The sequence below is a fragment of the Phaethon aethereus genome, assembly GCF_964289735.1.
Source record: "Phaethon aethereus genome assembly, chromosome: 20".
In the NCBI taxonomy this organism is placed as follows: domain Eukaryota; kingdom Metazoa; phylum Chordata; class Aves; order Phaethontiformes; family Phaethontidae; genus Phaethon; species Phaethon aethereus.
This window is the reverse complement of record NC_138596.1, coordinates 2,355,466-2,380,247: the sequence shown is the minus strand read 5'-3', so window position 1 is coordinate 2,380,247 and position 24,782 is coordinate 2,355,466. Positions and strand designations below refer to the sequence as shown.

General features: G+C 55.4%; 1 protein-coding gene across 1 annotated transcript in view; it reads right to left on the bottom strand.

Annotated features, from left to right (window-relative positions):
- Window positions 1–24,782, bottom strand: part of ARRDC1 (arrestin domain containing 1) — a gene marked incomplete at both ends in the record, with an annotated part of 35,808 nt that overhangs the window by 1,469 nt on the left and 9,557 nt on the right. The window contains 5 exons of the mRNA XM_082009176.1: window positions 165–341; window positions 716–898; window positions 1,399–1,553; window positions 2,069–2,119; window positions 15,559–15,669. Coding sequence (XP_081865302.1) covers window positions 165–341; window positions 716–898; window positions 1,399–1,553; window positions 2,069–2,119; window positions 15,559–15,669 — 677 coding nt within the window. The remainder of the gene's footprint in view (window positions 1–164; window positions 342–715; window positions 899–1,398; window positions 1,554–2,068; window positions 2,120–15,558; window positions 15,670–24,782) is intronic.

Below are 24,782 nucleotides of genomic sequence, written 5' to 3'. Positions count from 1 at the left end.
AGTGGCATCCTCTTCGTTAGAGCTTGTGCTGGGAAGGTTCACCTGACGCAAAGGCCACCCACACCACAGAGCTACGGAGTTCAGCGATTGAGCTCAACCCAGAAGAGAGCACAGAAGTTGCAGCACAGCCCACTGGAGCTCCCCAGGAGCACTCAGGTACTCACTTGGATGTAGTAGTCGATATGTATGAGGCTACAGCCCTGCAGAATGGACTGGGGCAGTGCTGGAACAAGGATCTGCTCCTTCCACTCTGCGTGCTTCCAGGCTTTCACGCCTGAGCCTTCCACTTCCGCGATGGTCCTCAGGTCATAAATCCAGCGCTTGGATTTATAGGCCACTTTCTGTACAGACAGGAGAATATACAGCTAGCAGAAAGACTGCAGATGCTCTTCTGTCTCCTGCAAACTTAAATCACGACACAAAACCACCCAACTGCTTTGTCAAATAAGCATGAGCACAAACCTAACACGCATGTTACAGAGCAGAAATACCCATTATTATATGATAGAGCTGGTATAAGCAAGACAAGTTCTACCCCTCTTTCCCCAGGAAGGTAAAGAGAAACAGAGTTAGCCAGAGGTCAGGACTCCTTGCTGCCACCTCCCAGCCACACGCAGCAGAGATGCACACTGGTGAGAACTGCCCCAGTTTCACAGAGGCCTCAGGGGGGTGGAGTACCAGCACAAGCTGAAGAATCACCCTTCCGGATGCTTACCTGGAGCAGACTGGCTACCACAGCCCCGGTGTCCCGGCCCGATTTGTTCTCTATGTCGGTGCGGAGCTGGATTGCTTGCCCTACGATGTACCCTTTCAGATCCGAGGTGGCGGTCAAGATAATGTTGCCACTTTTCACAAGCTTGTAGTTGAACTTCTTGGTGATTGACATAGTGTTGGGCTGCTGCAGAAGAGCAGAGAGACAGAGATGATGGCTCAAGAGAGTCAGAGCTTCCAGAAAAACACTCAAGAGATTCAAAACAAGCAAGCAGAAATATCTGGTCTAAGAGGACACAAAGAACCAGCAACACAGCACTGCCACAGGCAACAGATCTCACTTCTTCATCCCCCCAGATTTGCTGTCCTATTAGTCACTCTTCCCTCCAAAGTAAGTTCCCCAAACCCAGGTCTCTACCAGCACCTGCTGCTATTGGGCCAACGCCTCTCTCCGCATGCTGAAAATTCACCTAAATCTTTCAAAGCAATGTGCAGAAGAGTCAAAAATCACTTGGAGCAGTGAATGGCAAGGCAGGACAGATCAGGAGTCCTTGCTCTGCTCTTGCACAGTCAGGGCATGCAATCAGACACTTGTCCAACCACACAATTATTCCCCAGACAGAACACAGGACAAGGACAAGTCCTGAAGCCTTGGCACTTCCCAGCCACGCTCCTCCTTGTTCTTACCTCAATGTCAGGGATGTCATTCAAGTTGAGAGGGCAGAGAACATAGAAAATCTTGTTGCACTTGTAGTCCTTGGAGAAGCGAGGTGTGTCTATCACAGCTTTCACCTGATGGAGGACCTTGCCAAAAGGGCCCTCAAATGATGTAGGAGCAGAGGCTGGAGTAAAGAGAAAGAAAAGGATCATAAGGCTGAGTCAGGCCAAGCGTTTCTGAACTGGAAATAGCTAGTCTCTTTAAACGGCTTTCCTCTTCACCTAAAGAGTTCCACAAGTACTTTAGAGTCAGGGATCCCCCTGCCAAAAGACCTGGGACTGAACAGTTAAGTCACTTGGAGACCTTGCTGCAACCTCCTTGCAGAAGGGATCCTCTGCAACCACAAGTTCAAGAGCAGAGATCCTCTCTCTGAGGGCATGGCCCCCGCGCATACCCAGAGACCTCACGGGGTCACGCTTGGAGAGGCATCAGCAACAGCTCAGACCCAGCTTTGCACCAACACAGAAGGTCTAAGCTCCTCTGCTGTCTGCGGCTGACCTTACACTCCCTCTAGCATCTCCGGGCCAAGCTGCCAGCCTGCCTTTGCCATCCAGCCCAAGTCCTGCTCAGCACAGCTCAAGAGGCTGCAAAAGCCAAGGCTTACACGCAAGTGCCTTCAGCCATTTATCGGCATCATACCTGGCAGCAGGAACTGGAAGGGAAAGTTGTGCTCTCCAGCTGTCAGGACCCCTGCAGGAAACAAGAGGAAAAGGTAAGTGGGACAGGCCATTGCCTTGGTGTGATCTTCTGGTGAGCGTGATCTTCTGGAGAGACCACTACCTGGGGAGCGACACACAGCTTGTTCAGCTGCCTAGAGCCCACTGGACAACTCCAGAGCCAATGCGCAGTGCTTGAGCCAACAGAAGCATCTGCTGCCACCCACCTCTCCTTGGGACAGGAGAGGTCCCCATTCCCAGTGACTGGTTCTAGGTTAAGATACCCTGGAAATAAGGTAAGCTGAGGCAGGGTTTAAGGGATCCCAGTGCCACAGCAAGCAGTTAGCCCCAGACTACTGACACAGGGCATGAGGAAGGGATGTTGTGTGTTCATCTTTCCTCAAGTTGGCTACAGCCAGTCAGGGAGAAGGCGAGAACACACAGGCACTGTCCGAGGGTGCTAAGGAGGCCTGGTGGGCATCAAGCCATTACAGCCTTAGCCACACACCAAGCCCCACACAGACTGCAGTGTGTTCAGGAGCTAGAACCAAAGGTCCCTCTCCCAGGCCTAAAGCCATCCCCGGTCACAAGGAGGGACCTGCAATACCTCAGCCCCGCTGCTTAGACAACAGGAGCCAAGGAAAAGATTTCCACAACGTTAAAACCTCAACACTGGTTTTCTTCAACAGCAGCCTTGAGGATGCAGATCAGAGCCAAGACTCAGCACACAGCTAAAACAACAGGTACAGACTCAGACTCCCTGACCCCATCCACCCTCCGGCACTCCCATCCAGATTCCGGATTCCCTCCCAGGGCAGCGTGACGGCTGAACTGGACCCGCAGTGTGACCCGGTAACATCAAGCAGCTCCCAAAGTTGCCTTCGGTAAGAAAAGCACTAAGGTTTATCCACATTTGTTAAATACCTGTAAACATGAGAGGTTTTGTTTTTAAAGTGGCTAAGAGGAGACCTGGATACCTATTAAATCAAGCTGTGTTTATCTGTTTTGTAGGATCACTGCTGGAGGCACCAAGACTCCGGATTTGGGGATTTGGCTAGCTCTTTTGTTGATGCAAGACGGAAGGGACAGCTTGCCCGTCAGCAATACTGGCTCCGCAGAGCTGACAGTAATAGAGTCCTATCGTCAGGGGATTAAGTGGATTATGTGACAGGAGGAGGTGGGGAAGAGAGAAGGGTAAACCTGCCCCTGCCAACACCGCGATCCAGGTAGGAGGCCGGGGGGGGTGGCATTTGACTCGGTGCATCCTTCATCCTCAGCCGCCCCGCGGGGACCTAAGGACACCCCAGTCAGCGTGCATCCCGCCTGCAGCGCGAAGGCAGGCGGGACAAGTCACGACAAGCATCCCATTGCATATCGCTACAAAGGCAAGGCAGGAGAAAGCAAAGAGATGTCTATTTATACACCTTGTCCTTACAGAGAGGAGCAAGACCTGCTCGTTCCCATCACCCCACCCAGAACACCTCCCTGGTGATCCCCAAATAAAACCCAATCCGGCTGAACTGCAACACCCGCTCTGGTCGCCAGGTGGAGGCACAAAGCCAGGCCTGACGCCTCGCAAAGCTGGGGCAGGCCCGGAGCCGTGGGACAGCTTCTCCCCTTCCCCTCTTGGGAAGCCTCGCTCCGCTAAAGGCAGTAGCTTGAGATTTAGCAGGTGCCGTGGCTTGTTGTTACGGAGTAAAGCCTGGCTAATATGAATGACTCAACTAACCCAGTGCTTGTTTTGCTGCTGTAGGGGCTTCTGCCTTTTATTGGGCACTATTCAGCCTTGATCTTACACCCACTACCCTTAACTTTTGGAAAGTGAATCAATAAACTGGAATACACCAACTCTCCGGTGCATCTTCTGCATTACAGTAAGGGGACTTGCTCCATCTGAAAGGGAGAGGGAGCAAGTCCTGCTACTGCAATGCAGAAGGGAGGGAGATGGGAGTCCCAGAAGATAGTGGCCACTGAGTTTCCACCAGACCTGGAGACTTTCCAGCTGTCTGACCCGCAGAGCCCCTGACGAGCATGCAGGCAGTGATTTCAAATCTCCTGCTAGGAGCATGAAACTTTGCAGCCTTTCCAGGACCCTTAGGAATTGCTCACAGACTCCACAAAGTGAAAGTCCCTTTTCTACATCACAGGCGGCATGATCCAACAAGTAATTTTGAGCAAGCTCCTGCCCAGCTCATGTGCACCAACAGAAAATCAGGCTGGAAGTGAACCCGGGAGCACTTTGTGTTCGCAGTTTCTAACCCCCTGCAGAATACCAGGGGTCCTGGTGGTTGCTCCCAACACAACACCAAGCAAGGCAATACGCTCTCCCAGCAACGCGCATGGCCAGCACCACTTGCAGAGGATGCGGTTCGGCTGTCGGAGCTGCCGCGTGACTTGGTGGCACTGATGCAGTTTCCACACAGGTAACCCGGCCTCCGAGTAAGTCGCCGGATGAGAATTGCCCGGTCAGGGCTGACCACCCCAATAGCTCAGACCAAGCCCAAGTGCTGACCCCACCTGGGGTAGGGAGCAGCTGCAAACCCCTCATGCAGCTCCTGCTTGCAACAAGAGGCCCTCGAGGGCTAGGAAAGGCCATTCCTGCTCTTCACAGCCAGTGATGAGTTCCAAAGACCAGCTACCCCAGACTGAAGTCATGCCCCGTCGCAGCTCATGCGTGCCAAGGGCATCGCAGCAGTGCTTGGCTCACGGCCATGATAGCCCAGATCTCAGCCCTGTGCCGAGTGAGGAGCCAGGGAAACACAGCGAGCTCTATTCTCCACTCCATTAAGCAGAGAGATGCTGCAGGCAATTAGCAGTAGCTCTTGTTTTCAGACCTGCTCTTTCCAGCCCACACTCTCCTTCCCCCAAAGAGAGAAGCACCTCTCTGCCAGCCCCGAGATCCTCCACGTACAGGGAATTTTCCAGCAGGCTGGACCAAGCACCCAGGTCCCACCCATAGGTGCAGACACCACCACATGCAGCTTCGTTTGCTAGCACAGCTAACGAACGGCCGGCTGCTCACAGAGCCCCAACTTCCAGCTGAACGCCTGCATTTCTTGCCCTTACTGCAAGCACGGAAGCTGTCTGGGCAGGTTGCTGGTGGAGGGGCTACGATGGGTGGCAGCACCCTCAGCCCTGCATCTGGCTGGGGACTCCCAGTCCTGGCTGTAGCACCCTCGGCATTTCAAGAAGCCTGCTGGCACAGAAAGCAGGAGGGGTGTTGGAATTCAGTGCCAGAGCTATTACAGAGACAAAGGTTAATACAAATAAGATGAAGAAAAAGAGATGATCCTGACCAAGACGGGAGACTCCAGTGAAAGACGGGCACAATCCAGAGCGCCTGGCAGCAGAGCAACAAGGCAGTAGAGACCGCCGGCAAGCTTGGGTCCTGCCTGCCTCCCGCTGCAGGCAGGAGGAGAGGCAGATATTTACCAGCAACCCCACACCGAGTTGCTCCTCAGGCTTCTGCTTGCCTCTCCTGGCAGAAGCTCCTCCAGCATAGACACAGCGGAGGTTCCGTGTCCAACTTGCCTGGGATTACAAAGCCATCTTGGTCTTTTGCCATGTGTCTGGTGCCTTTGGCAGGTGGCAAGTTGGTGAGTCCCAAGCTGAGTCCGCCCTTACAGTGCGAAGGGAGGTGGCAACTGCTTTTAAACAGCCCAGCTGGCAACTCTGCTCCTAAAGGCTGAGCTTCCATTTCCAAGTGCTGACTACTCTTGACATAATGGGGAAAATATACAATTTTCCTTGTCCCAGCCATCCCATGAGCACAGGCAGGGCACAGGCTGACGTTGCCCCAACACCCAGGGACCTCTCACGTGGAAAACAGCAGTGAAAGCCACCTCAGCACCCTGTGAGGGACACTCGCAGTGCTTGCCCGTCCCATGTAGCCACCGCGATGGCAGGACAGGGCAACACGTGCCCCGCTAGCCATACACGTGCCTTGGAGAGATCCCTGGACCACGGCAGGGGACACGTGGCATCATGCGCAGCACACAGAACTGTCCTGCCTGCCCGGCTGCATCCGCTGTACAACACCAGCATCCAAGTAGCAAGGGCCCAAACAAAACCCATGGGAAGCCACTTACTGCCTTTATCCCTCCAGCCTGAGAGCTTCAAGTAAAGATCCAGGACACTTAATGTGCTAAGTCCACCTGCAAGTTGACTTTGCAAGGGAGACGAGAAGGTTCCCTCTAACAGCCACTGTCACATGCAGATACCCAGGAGGAGCAGCCCTTTCTGAAAGCTCCTTTCTGAGCAGCTCCTGAACCAGAAGCTTTGCCAAAGCAAGCCGCAGACCGCACGGGCGAGAGCAGGTCAGCAGGAGTTCAGCATCGCTCGAGGGGTCTCTGACAGCCCCAAGCAGCAGGCTGCAATGCTCCTGAGCAGCTTGCAAACACACTGTGAGGGGAAAGGGCTGTGCAAGCTACTGCAGCCGTGTTGAGCTGTTACCTCCCAATTCCCAGAAGCCTGAACAAAGGCCACAGTGTGCTCGGCCACAAAAAGGCTCTTCCTGAAGTTTACATGCAGCTAAAAATACCTAGAAAGTCATTAGGCAGCAGGGGCAGCTGGATTAGCAGTGTTCTGCTGTGGGGCCATACCTGCAGCAGCCTTTCCTCCCGATAGGAGCCAAGACAGCAGAGATCAGCTGCCCCCACATGGCCTTCAGAAACATCCTCCTTAAAAATTCCTGGAGGGAAAGGAGCCGCTGCCCCAGACAGCCAGGAAAAAAACAAACCCAGACAGCAGGAGCAGCAATGACACATTAACGGTGCGGAAGAGCCATCTTACAGTGCAAAGCAGAGAGTGACCTTGGAGATTTCCCTGAATCCAGCGATTTGTCTGGAGGCAAATGGACTCTCCTGTTCACAGCTCCGCTGCTCCCCTCTGCTCCACACCGGGACAGGGGGTTGTTCGCTTGTACCAGTGGATGTGGATGAGGCCTGGGAGGACTCAGCATGCGCAGAAAGGAAACGCCTTGACCCAGAGGGCTCACACCGAGTCCTCCGCCGGGTCCCCGGGAGGTAACCTCGTGAGGCAGCCAGGCCCAGGTGGGGCTGCCCTGCGCCATCAGAGCTTGCAAAGTGTCGGCAGCGAGAGGGAGCGCAGCCCCGAGTCCAGCCCTGCATCACACAACAGACCTCGGTGCTGCAGCACCGTCCCACGGCACTCGGGGCATCTGTGGTCACACTGATGTGCAGTGGAGGGACAGAAATTTTCCCCAGGGTTGTATGGGGTTCCCATGCAAAACTGGAGGTGACCATGCCCCTGGTCTCACCCAGCCACTGGACACACCGATCTTTCCCCGCAGACAGCTCTGCTTTGATCCACGAAGGTTTTCCCACACTCGCTGCAAACCAGCACGCTGCTGCACAACCGCATGGGAAAATACGACACCATCGTGACCGCACGTGGGAAAAACGGCCACGTATTTACGTTGCTAAACAAATGATCCAAGTTGAGCTTACTCTGCCACAGCTCAGGTGCTGAAAGGGTTCGGGCTCTTCTCTGAGCAGCGCAGCTTCCCTGGCCTGCGCTGCCAGGCCCCTGCCCAGGCGGAGCCACAGCCAGGGGAAGTCACCAGCCCTTCAATGCCGTCATTGCTCCGAGAGCGAGGGGAAGCTGCCTGCCCACACCCTGCCCTGCCAGCACGGGCGCAGGGTGAGCCAGCAGCCAGCCAAGGGCTGGGAAAGGTCCTCCGGCAGCCTCTGCTCCGGCAGGAGGGCAGGGCAGGGCTGGGTTCAGGAGGAGACAACCAACCACACAGGAACAAGGATGCCAGGCCCTACCCACTGCATCCTGCCTGGGCTTCCCAGGGCTGTTCTGCAACTCCCTCGGTTAGTGGCCCATGCAGACAGGGAAGTCTTACAGTACCGGTGGGGCCAGATCTGCCTGGGCCACATGTTCAAACCAGTGCCACCGCAGGGATCCGCCAAACGCCTCCTCCCAGGTCGGCTCCCCCGGCCCCAGCACCTCCATCCCTGGGGAGCTGGTAGCCACAGGCAGTCACAGCTGTCTGTCCGCAAGGCTGACCGCCACCACGACAAAGCCAGGACCTCCAGCTCGGTGCTGGAGGAAGAGAAGCCAGAAAGAGGGTTGGGGAGATGCCTTGGTCACTGATGCACAAACACAAGAAACTGAGCCAAGCCTTATCACTCACCCCTGTGAAACCTCACGCTCCGGTGTGCTGTGAGAGCCAGCACACAGCAGTCCGTAGGGCCAGGCAGCGGCAGCGTGCGGTACAACGCACGCCACTGCCTCGCCAGGCTTTCTCCACAGCTAGACTAGGGCAAAACAGATTAATATTCTGTGTATTGCTCCTTCCATCCCCCGAAGAGAAGGGTGCTATCTGCTCCATAGTCACAACTACGAGCCTGGAAGGTGTCCCTCCACCCCCGGCACAGGAACCCGGGAGCGGCTGAACTGCGGCTCCTGCCCCAACCTGCAGCTCTCCAGGCTGGTACCCGCCGTGCAGACAGCAGTGGCTCTGCTCCCTCCTGCTGCACACGCAGACGCTGCTGCTCTAGAGCAGGAACAAGATGAGCCTTTGGAGCACACGTATTTTTTTGGTTCTTATAGTAGAGGAACAGCAGGCCAGGCCATATGGCAAATTCTCTCTGGCTACTTAGCAAGTGATGCATTAACTGTGCTGGCCAAATCATGTAGTACGGAAGGGTACCTGGTGCCTGCTGGTGCTCCTACCAGTGCTTGTAGCAATATAGTCTTCCTGCTGCCTGAACTCAGCCCTCGTGCTCCCTAGGGAAGGTGCTGAGTTAAACTGATACCAGTGCTGCCGACACACAGCTCAGGTACTCTCCTCTCAAGGCTCTGCAAGCGGAGAGCAGGAAAGCAGCAGGTTTGAGTTTTGCACTTCTGTGTGGGCAAACAGGCAGCCCTGCCCTGTGCTACTGGATACAGATTCCCCAGCTACTGAAAGAAGCATCACTCTCGCTGTGGTCCTGACAGCCCTGCCCACCTCTGTCTCCTTGTCCACCTTTGCAGTCCAGAAAATTGAATATTAGACATAAGCAAGAAGGTCAGAGCTGCTCTTGCTCACAGGAGGCTGTATGAGAGACGTCTGATGGGAAGCATTAACTTTGTCAGTGCCAGGGCACTTCAGGCAATGCTGGGCCATCGCAGCTTTAGCGTGAGGACTCCAAGTGAGTCTCTGTTGGATTAAGCTAATCCACGGGATTACAAACTGCAACAACTGAGAGTAAACACACACATTTGCTAGTGCCATCCCTGCAGCAGATACAGGTGCCTCAGAGGGAGCAACCTGCTGGCAAGCACAGCCCGACGTGCTGGGGAAAGACTCGGCGTGCAGCTCAGCTTCATGTTGCTCAAGCGAGAGCTCTCCTGCTACCGACAGCACCTCAGCCGAGCAGAGCTGCCGCACTGGCAGGGTGGGAGCACGGTCCCCAGCAGGCTCCATGCTCCGTTCAAAGCAGCAGCTCGCCCACGCTGGATCTGCACGCACACAAACACACAGTAGGAACACCCTCCAGTGCCCTGATACGGTTAATGCGTCTGAGATAAACCTTTCTGTAACATAGGAGGTACAGACTGAGAAAGAAAACACCCCAGAAAGCCCAGCACTGAGGCTAGGGCTCAGCTGCCTACAAATCTGTGTGTCAGCAGTTTTGGTGACATTTTCAATGAATTAGCAGGATCTGGCAGTACGGCAATGCTGCAAAAAACCTCCAAGGATTAACAGTGGTCTACTGAGGCAAGAAATTGGGAAATGCTGCGGAAGCTGCTGTGACCCAAGCCAGCTGCAGCTCCTTCCATGTGGTTTTCCTGGGCCAAACCCACAGTTACTGCTCCTGAACCCAGCAGCCGGCATCAGCACATCCTTAACAGCCCACCACTGGCCACAGGCACCCTCCTGCTCTCGCCTGGCAGGAGCATCGCCCACTGCTTCACTACCTCCTGCTCGCAGAGTGATTCCTGAACACAGAACAAGAGACCTAAGTCTCTCAAGACCTGCTTCATTAGGTCACTAAGCTTTTTAAATTCAGCTGGAAGACAGGATCATCACCTTGTGCCGACTGTTGGTCATGAAGGTGTTGCGCCAGGCCGGCCAAGAACCACCCCAGGGAAGAGGTGATGCACAGCTGCCCCTTTTTAGCTCTTTGTGCAAGAGATCTGCTAGCAAAGGCAGCAGGTGGAGCTGCCAGGAATTCCCTGCAGCACCTTCTAGCTAACTAACAAGCTGCCAAAAGTAAGGTCAGCTGGAAATTACAGCCAGCTCCCTGCATGGGTTCAACTCAGGTACAAGTAGGATTTAAAGGGAATAAAAAAAGTCTACCTTTGCACGCACAACCCATCCCCAGGGCAAGAGCTGTGTGTGCACTCAGAGATACAGGGTGTCCAAAGAAAACAGCCCCGTGTGGGTACAGGCACACGATGGACCCGCTCCTCTCCAGTTGAATACAGCCAAAGCTGCAGCAGGGGAGGGGGAAGAGGAGCGGGAGGCCTCCGCAGAGCTGAATTACTCCATTATATTGGATCAAGAGAAGCATCTCTCTGTCTGAGAGCAGCGCGTACAGGTGGTGCTATTTTGTACTCAACTGCAACTGGTGTACTCGGTCTCCTGCACCGCTGACACCTAGAGAAACCCAACAACCCCACTTGCAAGGTTCCTCCCACCCCTATTGCGTTTCTTTGCAAAAAGAGGACCCAAGAAAAACCAGCACCAGGGAGCAAGTGTCCAAGTCAAACCCAGGCCAAGTGGGAAAAGCAAATCCTGCCTTGGCCTCCCCTGCAGGAGGCAAAAAATGAGCCTCCCTCAAGAGCTGCTCATGGGCTGAGTGACCTCCGGGCACCACAGCGTGTCCTCCAGCAAACAGAGCAGCGAGGCGGCGAGGGGCTCCAGGCCAGCTCATACGCTCAGCACTTTCCAGCAGCTTTTATGTAAAGAGCCCGAGTTCATTAAACTGCTGGCCTGTGCGTCATTGCCAAGGCTACAGCACAGGCCCAGCACAATCCCCCAGCAGCTCACGGGTGCCTGCTGCCTCCAGCTTGCTGCTCGGCCCCGCCGGTCCCAGCGAGAGGCTTTCCCCGAGCCGGACGCTGCACTGCTCGAGCGGGGACAAGCACCGCGCCAGCACAGATGCCAGCAGGGACCTCTGAAGCAAAAACCCCCATCACCAACCTGCAGATGCTCCAGCGGGAAGGCTAAGCCCTCTGCACCCTGGATGCTGATCCAGAAGGGGCAAGAAGGGAAATTAAGGATGAGGCCAGGGCCTGAAGTAAGTGTGTTACATTCCAAAGCCGACATCTGGGTTATTTCAGGGCCTGCCTCCTCTCTCATACAATGTACACCCTTAAAAAACCCAAAAAACCCAGCATGTAATACAAGCAACAGCTGATGCTACAGAGGACGAGCTGCCCCCTCGCTTATTTCAATGCGGAGGCGTGTGGGTGAGAAGTGCGGAATCACTCTTAGATGCTTAAAGAGCAATCCAAGCCTCGATAGTTTCATAAACCTCCTCTCCCCTCCCCCCACATGTCCTCAAAGAGCACAGCTCGTTTTTTCAAGTTACTGCTCAGGATGTGGGAAGGGAGAGCGTGAGGCGGGTGGTTTTTCAGGCCGAGCCTGCCTCCCTGCACCGTCCCCCCAGGTGCCAGCACTGCTGTGGCCTGGCTGGAGCACGACCCGCTCGCCAGGGACCGGCAAGATGGGGACGCATTGGCTGCACAGCCTTGGGGACACCTGGGATCCTCCCTCCACCCGAGCCGATGCTATCAGGCTGGCTGAGCCCTCTGCAAGAGAGCTGGGATGGTGCCAGCAGGACCCTGGCATCGCCCTCTGCCCCCAGGCACAGCCTGGCTGCCAGCTCCCCCCCAGCAGGGACACGCTGCTCCCCCTCACTTCGTTGCTTTTTTTTAATGCACAGGTTCAAAAAGGAGAGCTAACGGCATTGCCACAAGGGAAGGGGAACGCAGGAACAGAAGAGTCCTCTGAGGCAGAAACAAACTCCGGCCCTTCCTCCATTCATTTTCCATTTGTGCTGCTGGGAGGTGACATCCCCCTTTGCGGGTAAGATGCTCTTGCAGCACGGCAGAAAGGCAGCCCCTCCACCTGGTGCACAGGGCCTCCCGCGGCCCTGCCCGCCCGCCTGCTGTTTGCTTTTCAGGGCGTGAGAAGGAAGGGCGGACACAGCAGCTCTCACCTGAAGGAATAGGCACGTATTCACCCTGGGGGGGTTCTGCATGTTTTTACGCACGTGGCAGGACCATCCCGTACGCCACCGCGGTATTCGTCTGCAGCCGCAGTAACCTTCGCTTGTGGTGCTCACTGCTTTTTGCCCACGGCTGTCCGACACTGGCCAGGGAGGGAGACACGTGCTGGCGGTGTGGGCTGGCAGCCAGGCTGGCCCCGCACTCCTTTGGGAGTCCTTGCTCAGGAGTGCGTCTGACTCCCTTAACTCACCTGCACCCTGGGCTCCTGCCAGCACGCTTCAGCAAGCATGGCACAACACAACGTCCATGTCCCAAGAGCCAAGAGCGCAATCCTGTCTCAGTTTCCCCACCCAGGTGGGTGTCAGACCTGCAGGGAGGCACCCGGGGAGCACCCATGAGCGCTGGGTGCGTCTCCCGGGAGGCACTGCACCTCAGACTGCTTTGCTGCCAGACACCGGAGCAGCCCGTCCCTGCCGAGCACCCTTTGCAGTAGTCACAGGGAAAGGGACAGCTCTGCTCTGAGCGGAGCAGGCACCGTGGGATGGTCCATCTGCCTGAAGCTCCCTCACGCTCTGTTTAGGAAAGGCTGGAGCAGCTGAGAGCTATTCCTGGGCAGCCTAAAAACGCCATGGCTGAGTCAGCGTCGAGGCCTGCCCTGCCGCTCGTGTCCACGAGGCCGTTGCACGACTCCCCTCACAAACCCCAGCTGCTGCCTCACTGCCAGCGGCCCCCTCGGAGGAGGCAGGCAGGCAGAGACAGGCCCGTGTGGAGGCAGAGACATGGAGAAGCAGCCCGGCTTCCCTGCTGCTCCGCCGGCCTGGACATGCATCAATGTCACGGCGAGGGCTGCGACAGCAGACAGTTATCTCTCTTCCCCGTGCCGCAGGCTGGAGCGGTGCCAGCCCCCGGGGCTTTTGTTTCCACATCCGCACAGGCCAGCGCAGCAATTACAAGGGACAGTTTCAAAGCCATCTCTGGTGGAAGACTCGGGTCCAAAGGCAGCATCAACGCTGCTCTCTCCCACCCACGTCCCCTCGCTCGTTCCCCTCCCTCCTCGGGGCATGGGGCAAACACAGCAAGTCCAGGACAGTAACTTCCGAGCTTGTACCAGTCGCACAAAGAGCGAATGCCCCACGGGCACTGCCCTTGGCTGTGATCCCACGCACAGGGACTGCCTGCCCTCTCCCTGTCTGCTTCCCTGCAGCTGGGAGCCACCAGCTGAGAGCTCCCGGCGGCTGAGTCCGCTTCGACACAAAAAGCAGAAGAGCAGAGGCCAGTGACTGTAAGCACCTGGCACGCTGCTCCAGACTGATCGCTGGTAGCTGGGACCAGGCTTTTCCCCGTAATTGCACTGTAGCTTTGCAAGACAGGACAGTAATGACACTACAACACACCTCGGCTTTCGAGCGCAGAACTCTACAGTCCTACAGGACAGGTTTTCCCTTCCATTCATTATGTCCCTGATAGGTCATGCACTACCGTTTCTTGCCTCACTTGCCCAGAGCTGCGGAAGCTCTGGAAGACTTCAGCGGGCCCATTTTGTCCCGATCACACCCCAGGCACGCAGCCGGGCAGCTGCCAGCTCCACGACCGGCTCCAGCGCAGAGCGAGCAGCCCAGCCCTGCCACAGCCCCGGGCGCCTGCTCAAGTCTCAGGCTGGCAGAGTCTGCAATACCGGCGCTTGACAGATAGCACCACTGCACCAGGCGATACACAAGAGTCTGGGTCCCAGCAAATTAAGAGCCAAAAGACTAGGGCTTTCCATGAACAGTTCAAGAGCTGGGAATACCAAATTTTGGGCATCTTTGGAATTCAGGCCTTCAGAGGGGATACTTCAGAGCCATGAAAGCGCATAGCCATCAATGCATTTTCCTTCTATCCTTCCCAGTCCATACTGGTCCTAGCTGTCAAGGGGATGGCTCCCAACGGCAACCTCACGAGAGCCGACTGCCGAAGCAGCTATCAAAATCTCCCAGGGCCTGCAAAGCAAACAAACAGCCCACTCTTACCTCCTGGTTGGCTTTTGCCACTGCGCAGCTTTAGCAGGACAGAGCCGACCACAGTATCACAGCTCTCCCTTGAATCATTAAATATTAGAAACAGAAGTTGGAAGGTGCATTTTTCACTGCAGTTGCAGGTTTAAACCTCTCCAGAAGTCCACAAATGTTCGCAGCCCCTCCCAGCTCAATGGCCTGCAGCACCTTATAAAGCCTCTGGGATTTTGCTCTCGTTCACAGCTGGGGTCTCTGGCTGCGCTTGGTGCCGCATTCAAAATCAGGCACATTTTTCATTGCCCTTCCAGGCAGTTTACCTCCAACTGCAGCCCTTGGGCTATGAGCCAAGCCAAGGGGCGAACCAGCCAGCTGTCTCCCTTCTCTGGGACCTGAGAGCAAGCAGCGCTCTCCAGTTGCTGCGAGGATGAGGTCAGTCTCCCCTCGACACTAAAAGCTCTGCTTGAAAAATTGCTGAGCTAGCAGAAACTGCCACTTCAGTTTTACCCATTTCCTGTTATTAGATAAAACAGCACCAGAGAGCTGAGCTCCTGGTAGCCTGGGCTTTTGCCACGTTACAGTTACCACTACAGCCACTGCCTTCAGCAGGTGAATACTGGCACGTCTTGATTTCAACAGGAGCCAGGGCACAGCATGAATTATTTGTGGTAAGGCTGACCTATTTAACAGCAGAAAGACAGCATTCATTCGAGCCCAGATTCCCCGGAGGCTGCTGGTGTCACTTTACCCCACAGGATAATACAACCTGTCGCTATCTCTGGGCATCTCGGCTTGTGGGAGGTGTGGTGGTTACTGTCCAGGCTGCCTCTGCCATGCTCTCAACGTTTCTCTTGGAGGCGAAGTGACACGTCTGCATCCCTTTCGATGCAAGCTACTCCTGGCCTGCAACTGGCTTCTGGTGATGAGCTTTGATCAGTATTTTGTGACAACCACAGACAACACACAGAGGAAGCAGAGCAGGGTGAAGTTCACAGGGCCTTGAAACAACAGAGAAGTCACTGCTGGCAGCCCCGTTTCAGGCAGACCAGGGCCAGGGGATGTGCAAGCAGTGTTTGCAGGGTGGCTGCCAAGTTCTGCGGCTATTCAGGATGCCTCTCTGCACAGCTCCTCCTAAGCTCTTGTAGTCTCTAATATTGGCTCCCACCCTCGGTGCACAGGCCAAGGCAGCCTGTGAAGGGGTATTTCACATCAAGAAGATGCTGAAGTCTTGATCATGCATTTCTCTAGACCATCTCAGAATCACAGATCACCCCCACGTCTTTGCAAACCTTACCTTTGTCTGCCAGAGACAATGTGCTGTTGAAGTACTGCTCCTCCACGGTCCATGCTGTGTCATTGATCTTGTTAGACACCCCACAGGATCCAATGCAGCTCACCTTGATGGCTGTTGAGAGAAAGCACACACATAAGCACTGGGAGAAAGCAAAACCTCAGGTTCAAACTTGCTTCAGGTAGTGTATGTGGACTTGTGCAGGAGCAGTGAGTGCCTCATGAAAACACACACAGAGTGGAAAAATGGACCAAAAGAATCAGGTCATGCTTTCATTTCAGAAGACATTTTCCCCTTACTCTCTGCACCATTGCACACTCCCTGCTACCCCAGTGCTATTCCCAGATGGTATCACCGTCGTACCCCTCGTGCTGGCCTCCTCGGACTATGAAAGCCTTTAACAGCAGTGATTTCCGCTCCCCAAGAGGTAACCCTCTCTCTAGTTTTCTCCCAAATGAACCAACATCCCCTCCCAACATGTGCATCAGCCCCTGCACTCAGGCTGCCAGCAGAGACCTCTGTGGCAGCGATGCCCTCCTACACACTCGGGTGTCCCGGTCCGGACAGGGATGAGTGGCAGAGGGCTCTGCTGCCTCCCACCCCACAAGGAGCCAGGCATCCCACTGGCCATCCCGCCAGCCCTGGAAGGAGAGATGCGCTCGGGACGAGCCCATTAGCCAACTAAACAAGGCGTATAGCCCTGTCTGCCGCAGCAGCAGCGAGCTGGACCCTCCAGTGCAGCATGAACAAGCCCAGCTGCTGCTTGAGTTCACAGCCCACCCACCCTCACGGACAACCCCAGTCCCTGGGAGCTGCCCCCGTGTCCTGGGGTCAGTCTCTCTACTTCAGAGTACAGCAGTAACACCTTGCCTGTTAATATTTGTCCTGCATCAGGACTTCTGATCATACTTGATAAGCATGTTGCTTCTCAGCAGCCAGAGACCGCTCTGAGTGGCTTCCTCCTCCTGTTAGAGGCACAGGGCTCACAGCAAAGCCACACAGCAAGGTCTGGAAGCATTTGAGATGCCACTTGACCTTCCCAAAGCAAGGAGAGGAATTTGAGCCATGTTTGTGCCCTGCCTTGAGAAAGTCACCCCAAAGCTTGCCCTGCACCATGGCTTTCAGAAGAGCTACCCACAAGACATTTTCAGTTAGTCTTGGCTAATTCACAGCAGGTTGAAATCAAGCTCTGATGTCAACACTGGACCAGAGAGACAGACAAACGCAACAGACCAGCCTTGTTGCACTGCAGATGATCATCTGCGGTGCTACTCCCACACAGGGAGGACGCAGGCAGACCTATCGTGGAACAAACTGGACCTTCAGGGTCGTCCCAGCTTGAACATCTCCTGTCTTGATTCTCACCAGGTTTTGCAACAGCTTTAATGCATCCCACAGAACTCCCTCACCAAATTTGTCAGGTGAATAGTTCTGCTGGCAGGAAGGTGGCAGGAACTACCAGACAGACTCTTTTCCCATCTCACCCATCTGCTCCCCTGTATTCAAGCCATGTCTCAGAGGAAGCATCTCCCTGGGAGGCAGGCGGCCAGTCTGCGTTGGCTTAAGAGCTCTCCCCCTCCCCGCTCCACAAGGCTTCTCAGCCATGCTGATCACACCACCTCCACCCACCTACCCCAACACTGAGGGCTGCAAGAGATGCTGCTTGCAACCACCTCAAATAGCTCTCCAGAGCACCTGCCTGGCCAGCATGACCACGTCCTCCACGCTGACTCAAGACAAGGTGGAAAGAAACCCCAAACCCAGCCCTCTCTGCAGTGGGAATGCATAGTTCTTACCCCAGCTCCCTTACCTGTGCTTTGCTACATGCATTCAGGTGGAATGGGCTCCTCAGGGCTTAAAGTCTCAAATCCCACAACGAAGAATGGCCTCTCCCCATCAGATCTGCTGCAATACCTTCACAGCTTGATCATGACTTTGAACACCAGGGCCCATCCAAGTGCTGTTTTATACTCAAGGGCAAGGGATAAGCAGTTCCAGGTGCCAACTCTCATTAACAAAACATCAATATAGCAGCAAGGCTGACACATGGGCTTGCTTGTTTGTGCCTGCGATGTGCATTGGCACTTCCCAAGCAGTGGACGAACAGGAGAGCATGGGACCTGCCTGCACCATGGCACCCAGCACACCTGGTCTGAGCTGACACAGATCCCCTCCCGAAGCTAACCATGACACTGAACTCTGCTGCACACCCCTGGGTGACCTCTAATCCTCTCTTTTGCCAGACGGCGCAGCCAAACCCACATAGGTGTTTCGACATCAGAGGGAGCAGGGAGCTGTTTTAGCAGGGTGGTATCCTGTGTACACAGGCATTGGTACCAGCTCTCATGCCCCTGCCTTGTGTATACCGCCACGTCCCTGGGCCCACGACGAGCTGCCCTGCTCCAAGTTAGCCCAGATAACTCAGATGGCTCAAGTCAAAAATCAAGCCCAGGCTCAAACGCTCTACTCCCACATTTTCACAAGGGAGACACAAGCGAGAAAAGCCCAGCCAAGAATGGGAGAACATTCACATCCTTCAGGAGCAACAGCCCCTGAACCGTCTCTCCCCCAGACTCCCTTCACCACAGAAGTTTCTAGATCACCACCATCTGTTGCAATGCCCAGATAAGGGGATGATGGTCTTTAATTCAAGCCCGCTTGCTGCATTGCGGTGCTGAGACACTCCTGTTCCTGGGAGGCGGGTGGGTGGGCACGTTCAAGCACACACCATGGCCCATCTCCCTTCCCACAGGAGACAAGAGACTCAGCAATCAAAGGCAGTGGGTTTGCAGCCTGACACTCAGAGACAACCCTTGGCTGGTGGTCCCTCCCTATAACCCACCATGGGGGCTAAAGTCAGACCGTGTCTAAAAGTCTCACTGCAGCTAGCTAACGAGTTCTCCATCGCAGGCACAGGAGCTGTCAGCTCCAAGGCTTCTCAATTAACCAACATCCCAAACTGGTGTGGCTGCAGGCAGCCTGTGCCTACAGAGGAGGGATGGTTCAAGGAGGGAGAGCTCCGGGGCTCTCGGGCACCCCAGCCCTGTGTCCCCACCGAGGCAGCCCTCTCCAGCCACATTTCTGACCATCGTGCACCCTTGGGGCTGCCATTTCAGGTGCGTGAGGGCAACCAAAGGGGCAGAAAGCAATATTTCAAGCCAAAAAGCTTGAAGGTGATTTCACAGCAGTGGAGAAACTCTCTCTCTTATCCTCTACAATCACCAGAGTTGCCAGCATACTGTCACCAGGCACATCAAGCCTTCAGATGTAAGACAAGGGCAAGACTCAGAGCAGCTCAGGAGGCAAAGGATTTGTCACAGAGCATCTTCTCCAAACCTACTCCAGGTTTTGGAGCAGCTAATCATGAAATCGGCCTCTCCATGAGCATCCCATGGGCAGAGGAAGACAGTGGGGCCTTGCCCAGCTGTCATGCACGGGCTCCTGCCCACAAACGGGAGGAGGGACACGGGGTGGCTGACAGGCACAACTCGGGCACGTGGCGCCGGGGGCAGCGGCAAGCCAAAAACGGCGTCGGTGGGACAGGTCTGGCAAACTGGCAGCATCGGAGCTGCTGCAACTGGAACCACCTGAGGTGCAAAGCTCGTCAGCCTGACTGTCAGGAAGCGAAATGCGCAGTCTGAGCCTTTCCAAGGAAATCTCTGTGCCAAGCTGCAGATAGAGCAAATAGGAAAAGTTTCTACATCAGAACAGGCCAGTTCCAGTTATTAGAAACCCATTAAAAATACCTCTGGAATCCAGTGCTACCAGTGGCCCCAGTTACCATGCTCCTGCTCCCTGTTTACCCAGGCTGCTTTGAATAAATACAGAAAAAAAAAGTAAAAAAAAACTGTAAGGGAAGTGGAAGGGGGAGGTGAAGAGCAGCAAGCAGATGAGAAATGAAGTACAAAGCCATGCAGAAGAGAAGAGCCCTTCACCCTGCAGTCCCCCGGGCACTCAGGGAAGCAGGCAGCTTCGCATCCAGCCAGACACATCTTTAGCAATGCGCTACAGCACACGCCAAATGCTGGAAATAAAAGGAGACAGCTCAGCCATATCCATCTCTGCACAAAGTAAAAATAGAGATGCCAGAAGCTGGGCACGTCCGCCTTCTTCCAAGGTGATTTAAAGAAAGCAGCCATAGACTTCAAATTATTTTTTCTGGTGACCCAGTGAGCTGCCCTCCTCGGGGAAGCTGGCATTGCACCTCAGGCAAGAGGAAAGCAGAGGACGCGCATCCCCCTCCCCTGCCAGAGCAGGTTGTACGTGCACATGCCCACTTCCAAAATCCAGTCCTGTCCTGAGCAAGCAGAGAGTCACCAGCCACCCTGCGCTTCGCAGCAGGGCCAGCCCCAGTCCCAAGTGACCCCCTCCGGCTTCAACTCCCATCTATGTCACAAACCCGCTGCGACAGGTATGGGCAACAGACAGTGGTGGAGGGCAGGAGGTGCCGACAGCTTGGTTGGTTTAGGTTTTCTGGGGTGGTGAGGGGAAGCAGCAAATGATACAACAGCTTGGGGTGGTGGCTGTTGCATTTGGTAGCAGCTTAGGGGGGACAAACAGACCGTCCCGTTGTTCCCCATCACAAGGACGGACTAAGAGCTGCTGACTGAGGTCTGAACCGGCACTTACCAACAGCCCTGGGTTTCTGAAAGCTGAAGCCTACTGAGTCAGCACACGGGCTCGGCCACGTCTGTTGGACCCGGAGGCTCCAGATGTCCCTGGCGCGGGGCAAGGGATGCCCAGCCCTGTGAGCGTGGGATGAGATCGATGGCAAAACCATCCCGTGTATCTGCACCGACCACACGCACCACAAGGGACCGGGACACGCATTCGTACCGGGCACTGAGATACCCTCCGGAAAACTTGTGCACACCTGGATCCAGATAACAGGGGAGCAGAGGGGGAGAAAGTGCTGTGGGAGGTGAGCTAGTCTGCATCAGGGAAGTCTTCATTTCATGGAAACCAGCCACGGGAAGCCAGAGCCCCCTTTCCTCATCCCTCTCCATCAGAGCCGCAGCAGGCAGCTATCACCACATTTTAATTAGATTCCCTCAAGCTGCTGTCTGTATGCACAGAGCTGCAGGGACTGAGAGCCTCTCGTGCGCTGGGAACAAGCCACCTCTGCCCCCGGCCCCGCAAGCCACAGGGGCCAGAAACAGCCCGGGGAGAAGGGGGTGATGGACCACTCCCCAACAGATGGCGGTGGGGACCTGCCCTTGACAGATCGATGGGCGAATGTACCCTCAGCAAGTTTGCTGATGATACAAAACTGGGAGGAGTGGCTGATAACCCCAGGAGGCTGTGCTGCCATTCAACGGGATCTGGACAGACTGGAGAGTTGGGCGGAGGGGAACCTCATGAAATTTAACAAGGACAAGTGTAGAGTTCTGCACCTGGGGAGGAACAACCCCATGCACCAGTACAGGTTAGGGGTTGACCTGCTGGAAAGCAGCTCCATGGAGAAGGACCTTGGAGTCCTGGTAGACAGTAAGTTCTCCACAGGACAGCAATGTGCCCTGGTGGCCAAGAGGGCCAATGGTATCCTGGGGTGCATTAAGAAGAGTGTGACCAGCAGGTCGAGAGAGGTTATCCTCCCCCTCTACTCTGCACTGGTGAGGCCTCATCTGGAGTACTGTGTCCAGTTCTGGGCTCCCCAGTTCAAGAGAGACAGGGAACTTCTGGAGAGAGTCCAACAGAGGGCTACAAGGATGATTAAGGGACTGGAACATCTCTCGTATGAGGAAAGACTGAGACACCTGGGGCTGTTTAGTCTGGAGAAGAGAAGGCTGAGAGGGGACCTTATCAATGTCTATCAATATCTGCAGGGTGGCTGTCAGGAGGATGGAGCCAGTCTCTTTTCAGTGGTGCCCAGTGATAGGAGGTGGGGCAATGGGCACAAACTGCAGCACAGGAAGTTCCACCTCAACATGAGGAAGAATTTCTTTACTGTGAGAGTGACAGAGCACTGGAACAGACTGCCCAGAGAGGCTGTGGAGTCTCCTTCTCTGGAGACCTTCAAAACCCAACTGGACGCGTTCCTGTGCAACCTGCCCTAGGTGATCCTGCCTTGGCAGGGGGGTTGGACCAGATGATCTTCAGAGGTCCCTTTCAACCCCTATCATTCCATGATTCTGTTGCGGCGGCAGCAGGAGGCCACCTCGACACGCAGCTCCTCAGCTCCACCCTGGAGTGAAACCTCTGAGTCCAAGAGACAAAGATCCCAACGTCTGGTACACCCTGAGATCTTCTGGCCCTGTAAAGCCCCTGCCTTGGATGTGGGTGAAGAAGATGGGTGTGGGGTTTCCCCACACTGCCAGCAAAGCAGGATCAGATGGTGCTGGGAAAATGGAAAGCCTGGGAGACAGCAAGACCCACAGACAGAGCAAGCTACTCCCAACCAGTTTGTAAAGACTGGGTAATTCCTAGAAAAGCTCCATGAAAAGTGGACAGGAAGCCAAGACCCCAAAGCGGGGCAGGATGAGGCCTTTGTACTGATGGCCTTTACACAGAAACGCAGCAGTACCACCTCAGGCACAAAGGGCTCATGTCCTCTAAGCAGGAAGGCTGGAAGCTCACAAGATACGCTACTCCCTCTGCGCCCAGCCCTCATGCACAAATATACTAAGACATTACTAATTAAACCAACAGCTCCTAATTAATTCTCAGCTGTCCCCATCCTTCTGGGTCCATCCTGTCAGTTCCTGAGACACAAACAGTCTTGGGCATTTCATAAGCCAGTGAGGCAAGAGCAGGGCTTACACCGAATGCTGGAGGCAGCAGCAGATTTGGCACGAGGTTAAGGATCGTCTAGGAAGGTTTTTATCGTCTTCCTTCCCAAGAGCCCAGCACAGGGGCAAGAAGGGGATTCAGCCTCTAATGTGGAATGAGAGGAGTTGTCTAGAAGCGTAGATCATGCCTTCCATCTCAACTCAAACCCAAGCCCGTAGCTGGGCCCCGGGAGGTGACTTGTCTGGAGCTGACACACATTGAGCAGCATCTCCCATACCAGCAACAGCTTCCAGAGGACTTGGCTGCTGCTCCTCATGACCCAGGGGGACATCCCACCTCCCGCAGCCTGCCAGGCCACCACACAAGTCACACCCAATACAGCTCTCTGCTCGGAGGCTGCGGACAGCCTCCCAGTGAAATACTGAGTCGTTGCTACAGTTTGACCTGTCTTTGTCCCTGTGCTGCTGCCTGCGAGCAATGCTCCTGCCACGCACAAGCCCAGCTAGGGCTCAGGAGCACCCTTGCAGCCCCCTATGCAGTGGCAACAAGCTTTAGCATCATTTAGCCTCCAGGAGCAAGATCTGCTGCTCAGCCATTCCTTCCCCAGCTTGGCACTTGCCCTCTGCACCCTGCAAGAGGCTGGACCAGCCAACTCACTCACAGCACTGGAAGGGACAGTCCCCCCTTCCTGGCCCTGACCTTTCAGTGAGCCAATTTCCAGGACAGCAGCACCAGCCCTGCAAACCTCAGCTCAGCAAAACCCATCCTAAGGGCCAGAAGGGCCCATTCTCCCTGGCTATAGCAACCGGGCAGTACTTGTCTGCTGCCAGGCTAAGGCAGGAGGACCCAGCTGGGTCTCCCACACAACCTGCAGGAAGCCCGGACCCACCCAACACAGCCCCACGCTGCAGGAAGGCCAGACCAGCTCCTCAAGGCAGCCTGTAAAAACTCCCCCTGTAGCAACAACTTTGCCCCCCTGCTACGGGGGCAAAGTGACCCACAGCCATTATTTTGGCTACGCACAAGTTATTTTAGCCAGAGTCCAGCCCAGAGCAAGGAAGGGCACATCCACGCAGGACTGACACACGGAGGATGTCCTCATTCTAGCAAATGCCGAAGTTTCCGAAGGGAGACTGGGCAGGTATGCGCCTGTAGAAAAGCAGAGTTGCAAATCTCCTCCAAGTCCTTTCCCAGGCAAGTCGATCCTCTCCCCTCTGCATGCACTTCCGTCCATCAGGTTGACAGCAACAGGGAAACCCACATTTTCCAGCTCCTCCCCAAAACCAGGGGTCAATCTACATCCCAAGAGAAGAAAGCAAACCCTCGGGCTCCGGTTTAGAACAAACTCCTGTTCAAACTGAAGGCTCTCTCCTCCCTTACAGAGCTGACAGATTTATTTATAGCATCACAATGTTTTATCAGCACACTGGCTGCCCTCGGAGGAAGGGGGTCATCTCGAACATCTGGAATGAAATCCCCAGTTGAGCACACTTAACAAGCCTGTCTTGGCACACATCGGGCTGCGGGTGGAAAACTCACCGGCAAACAAGGCCACACGAGCTGCGGAAGGGGGATGACCACGTGCCACACAGTCTGTGCCTTGGGTTTGCCAGTCCTGCTGCCAAAGGCAACTGCAGCTCCTTAGCAAGAGGCACAAAACGCTGCGGGATCCGTACGCAGGACCCGACTGATGGGCTGCACCCCTTCAGCCCGGTCACCACCACGCTACTGCTGCCACCACCACCTCACCGTTCACCAAACATGCTCCAGAAAGGACTCCCCCAGCATCCCCTTTCTCCAAAACTGCCTCTTGGGGGGGAAAAAAAAAAAAAGGGCAAGTTTGGGATTTTTTTTTAAGCTTCAGATTGATGTAGGTCCTGGTGCTGTGCCACCCAAGCAGTCTGGCAAGAGAGGTGGGGAGGAATGGGGTTACTCTGCCTTGAGAGCCCACAAGGGCAGAGGCGGTTGCACCGTAACAGCTGGGCAGCGCAGAGTCTGCGCGTGCGGTCTGGCGGGGGCGTACAGCCACACAACCATCGCTGCCCGCACCGTGCCACCTACCCCAGCCTCCCCGCGGCAGGCACCAGCGCGCCCACGGGCTTCCTGCAGGAACAGCCCAGGCTGGGCCTGGGACGTCCCTTGATGGTAGCCACAGAGGACGTGGGGAAGGAGAAAGTTGTACCTCAGACCAGTTTTGGGAGCCCAAACTCTTGCCCCATCCTAAACCAGCAGAACCGCTCCAGGCAACGCCTGCTGCCACACACAAGGCAGGGGTCAGCGATGCCAGCCCCCACCACAGCATGCCGAGGGACCGGCCTCTTCCTCCCAAGCCAGCATGGCACATGCAGACGCCCCTGTGTGCTGGGAACAGCCAGATCAGACAGGGGTACAGGAGGCACTGCGGGGAACTAAGTATTTGGCAGGGAGAGGCAGATCTCACAGCTCACTATGAATATCTCCATGCCAGCCACCCACCTCAGCGGCACTGCCAGCATTCA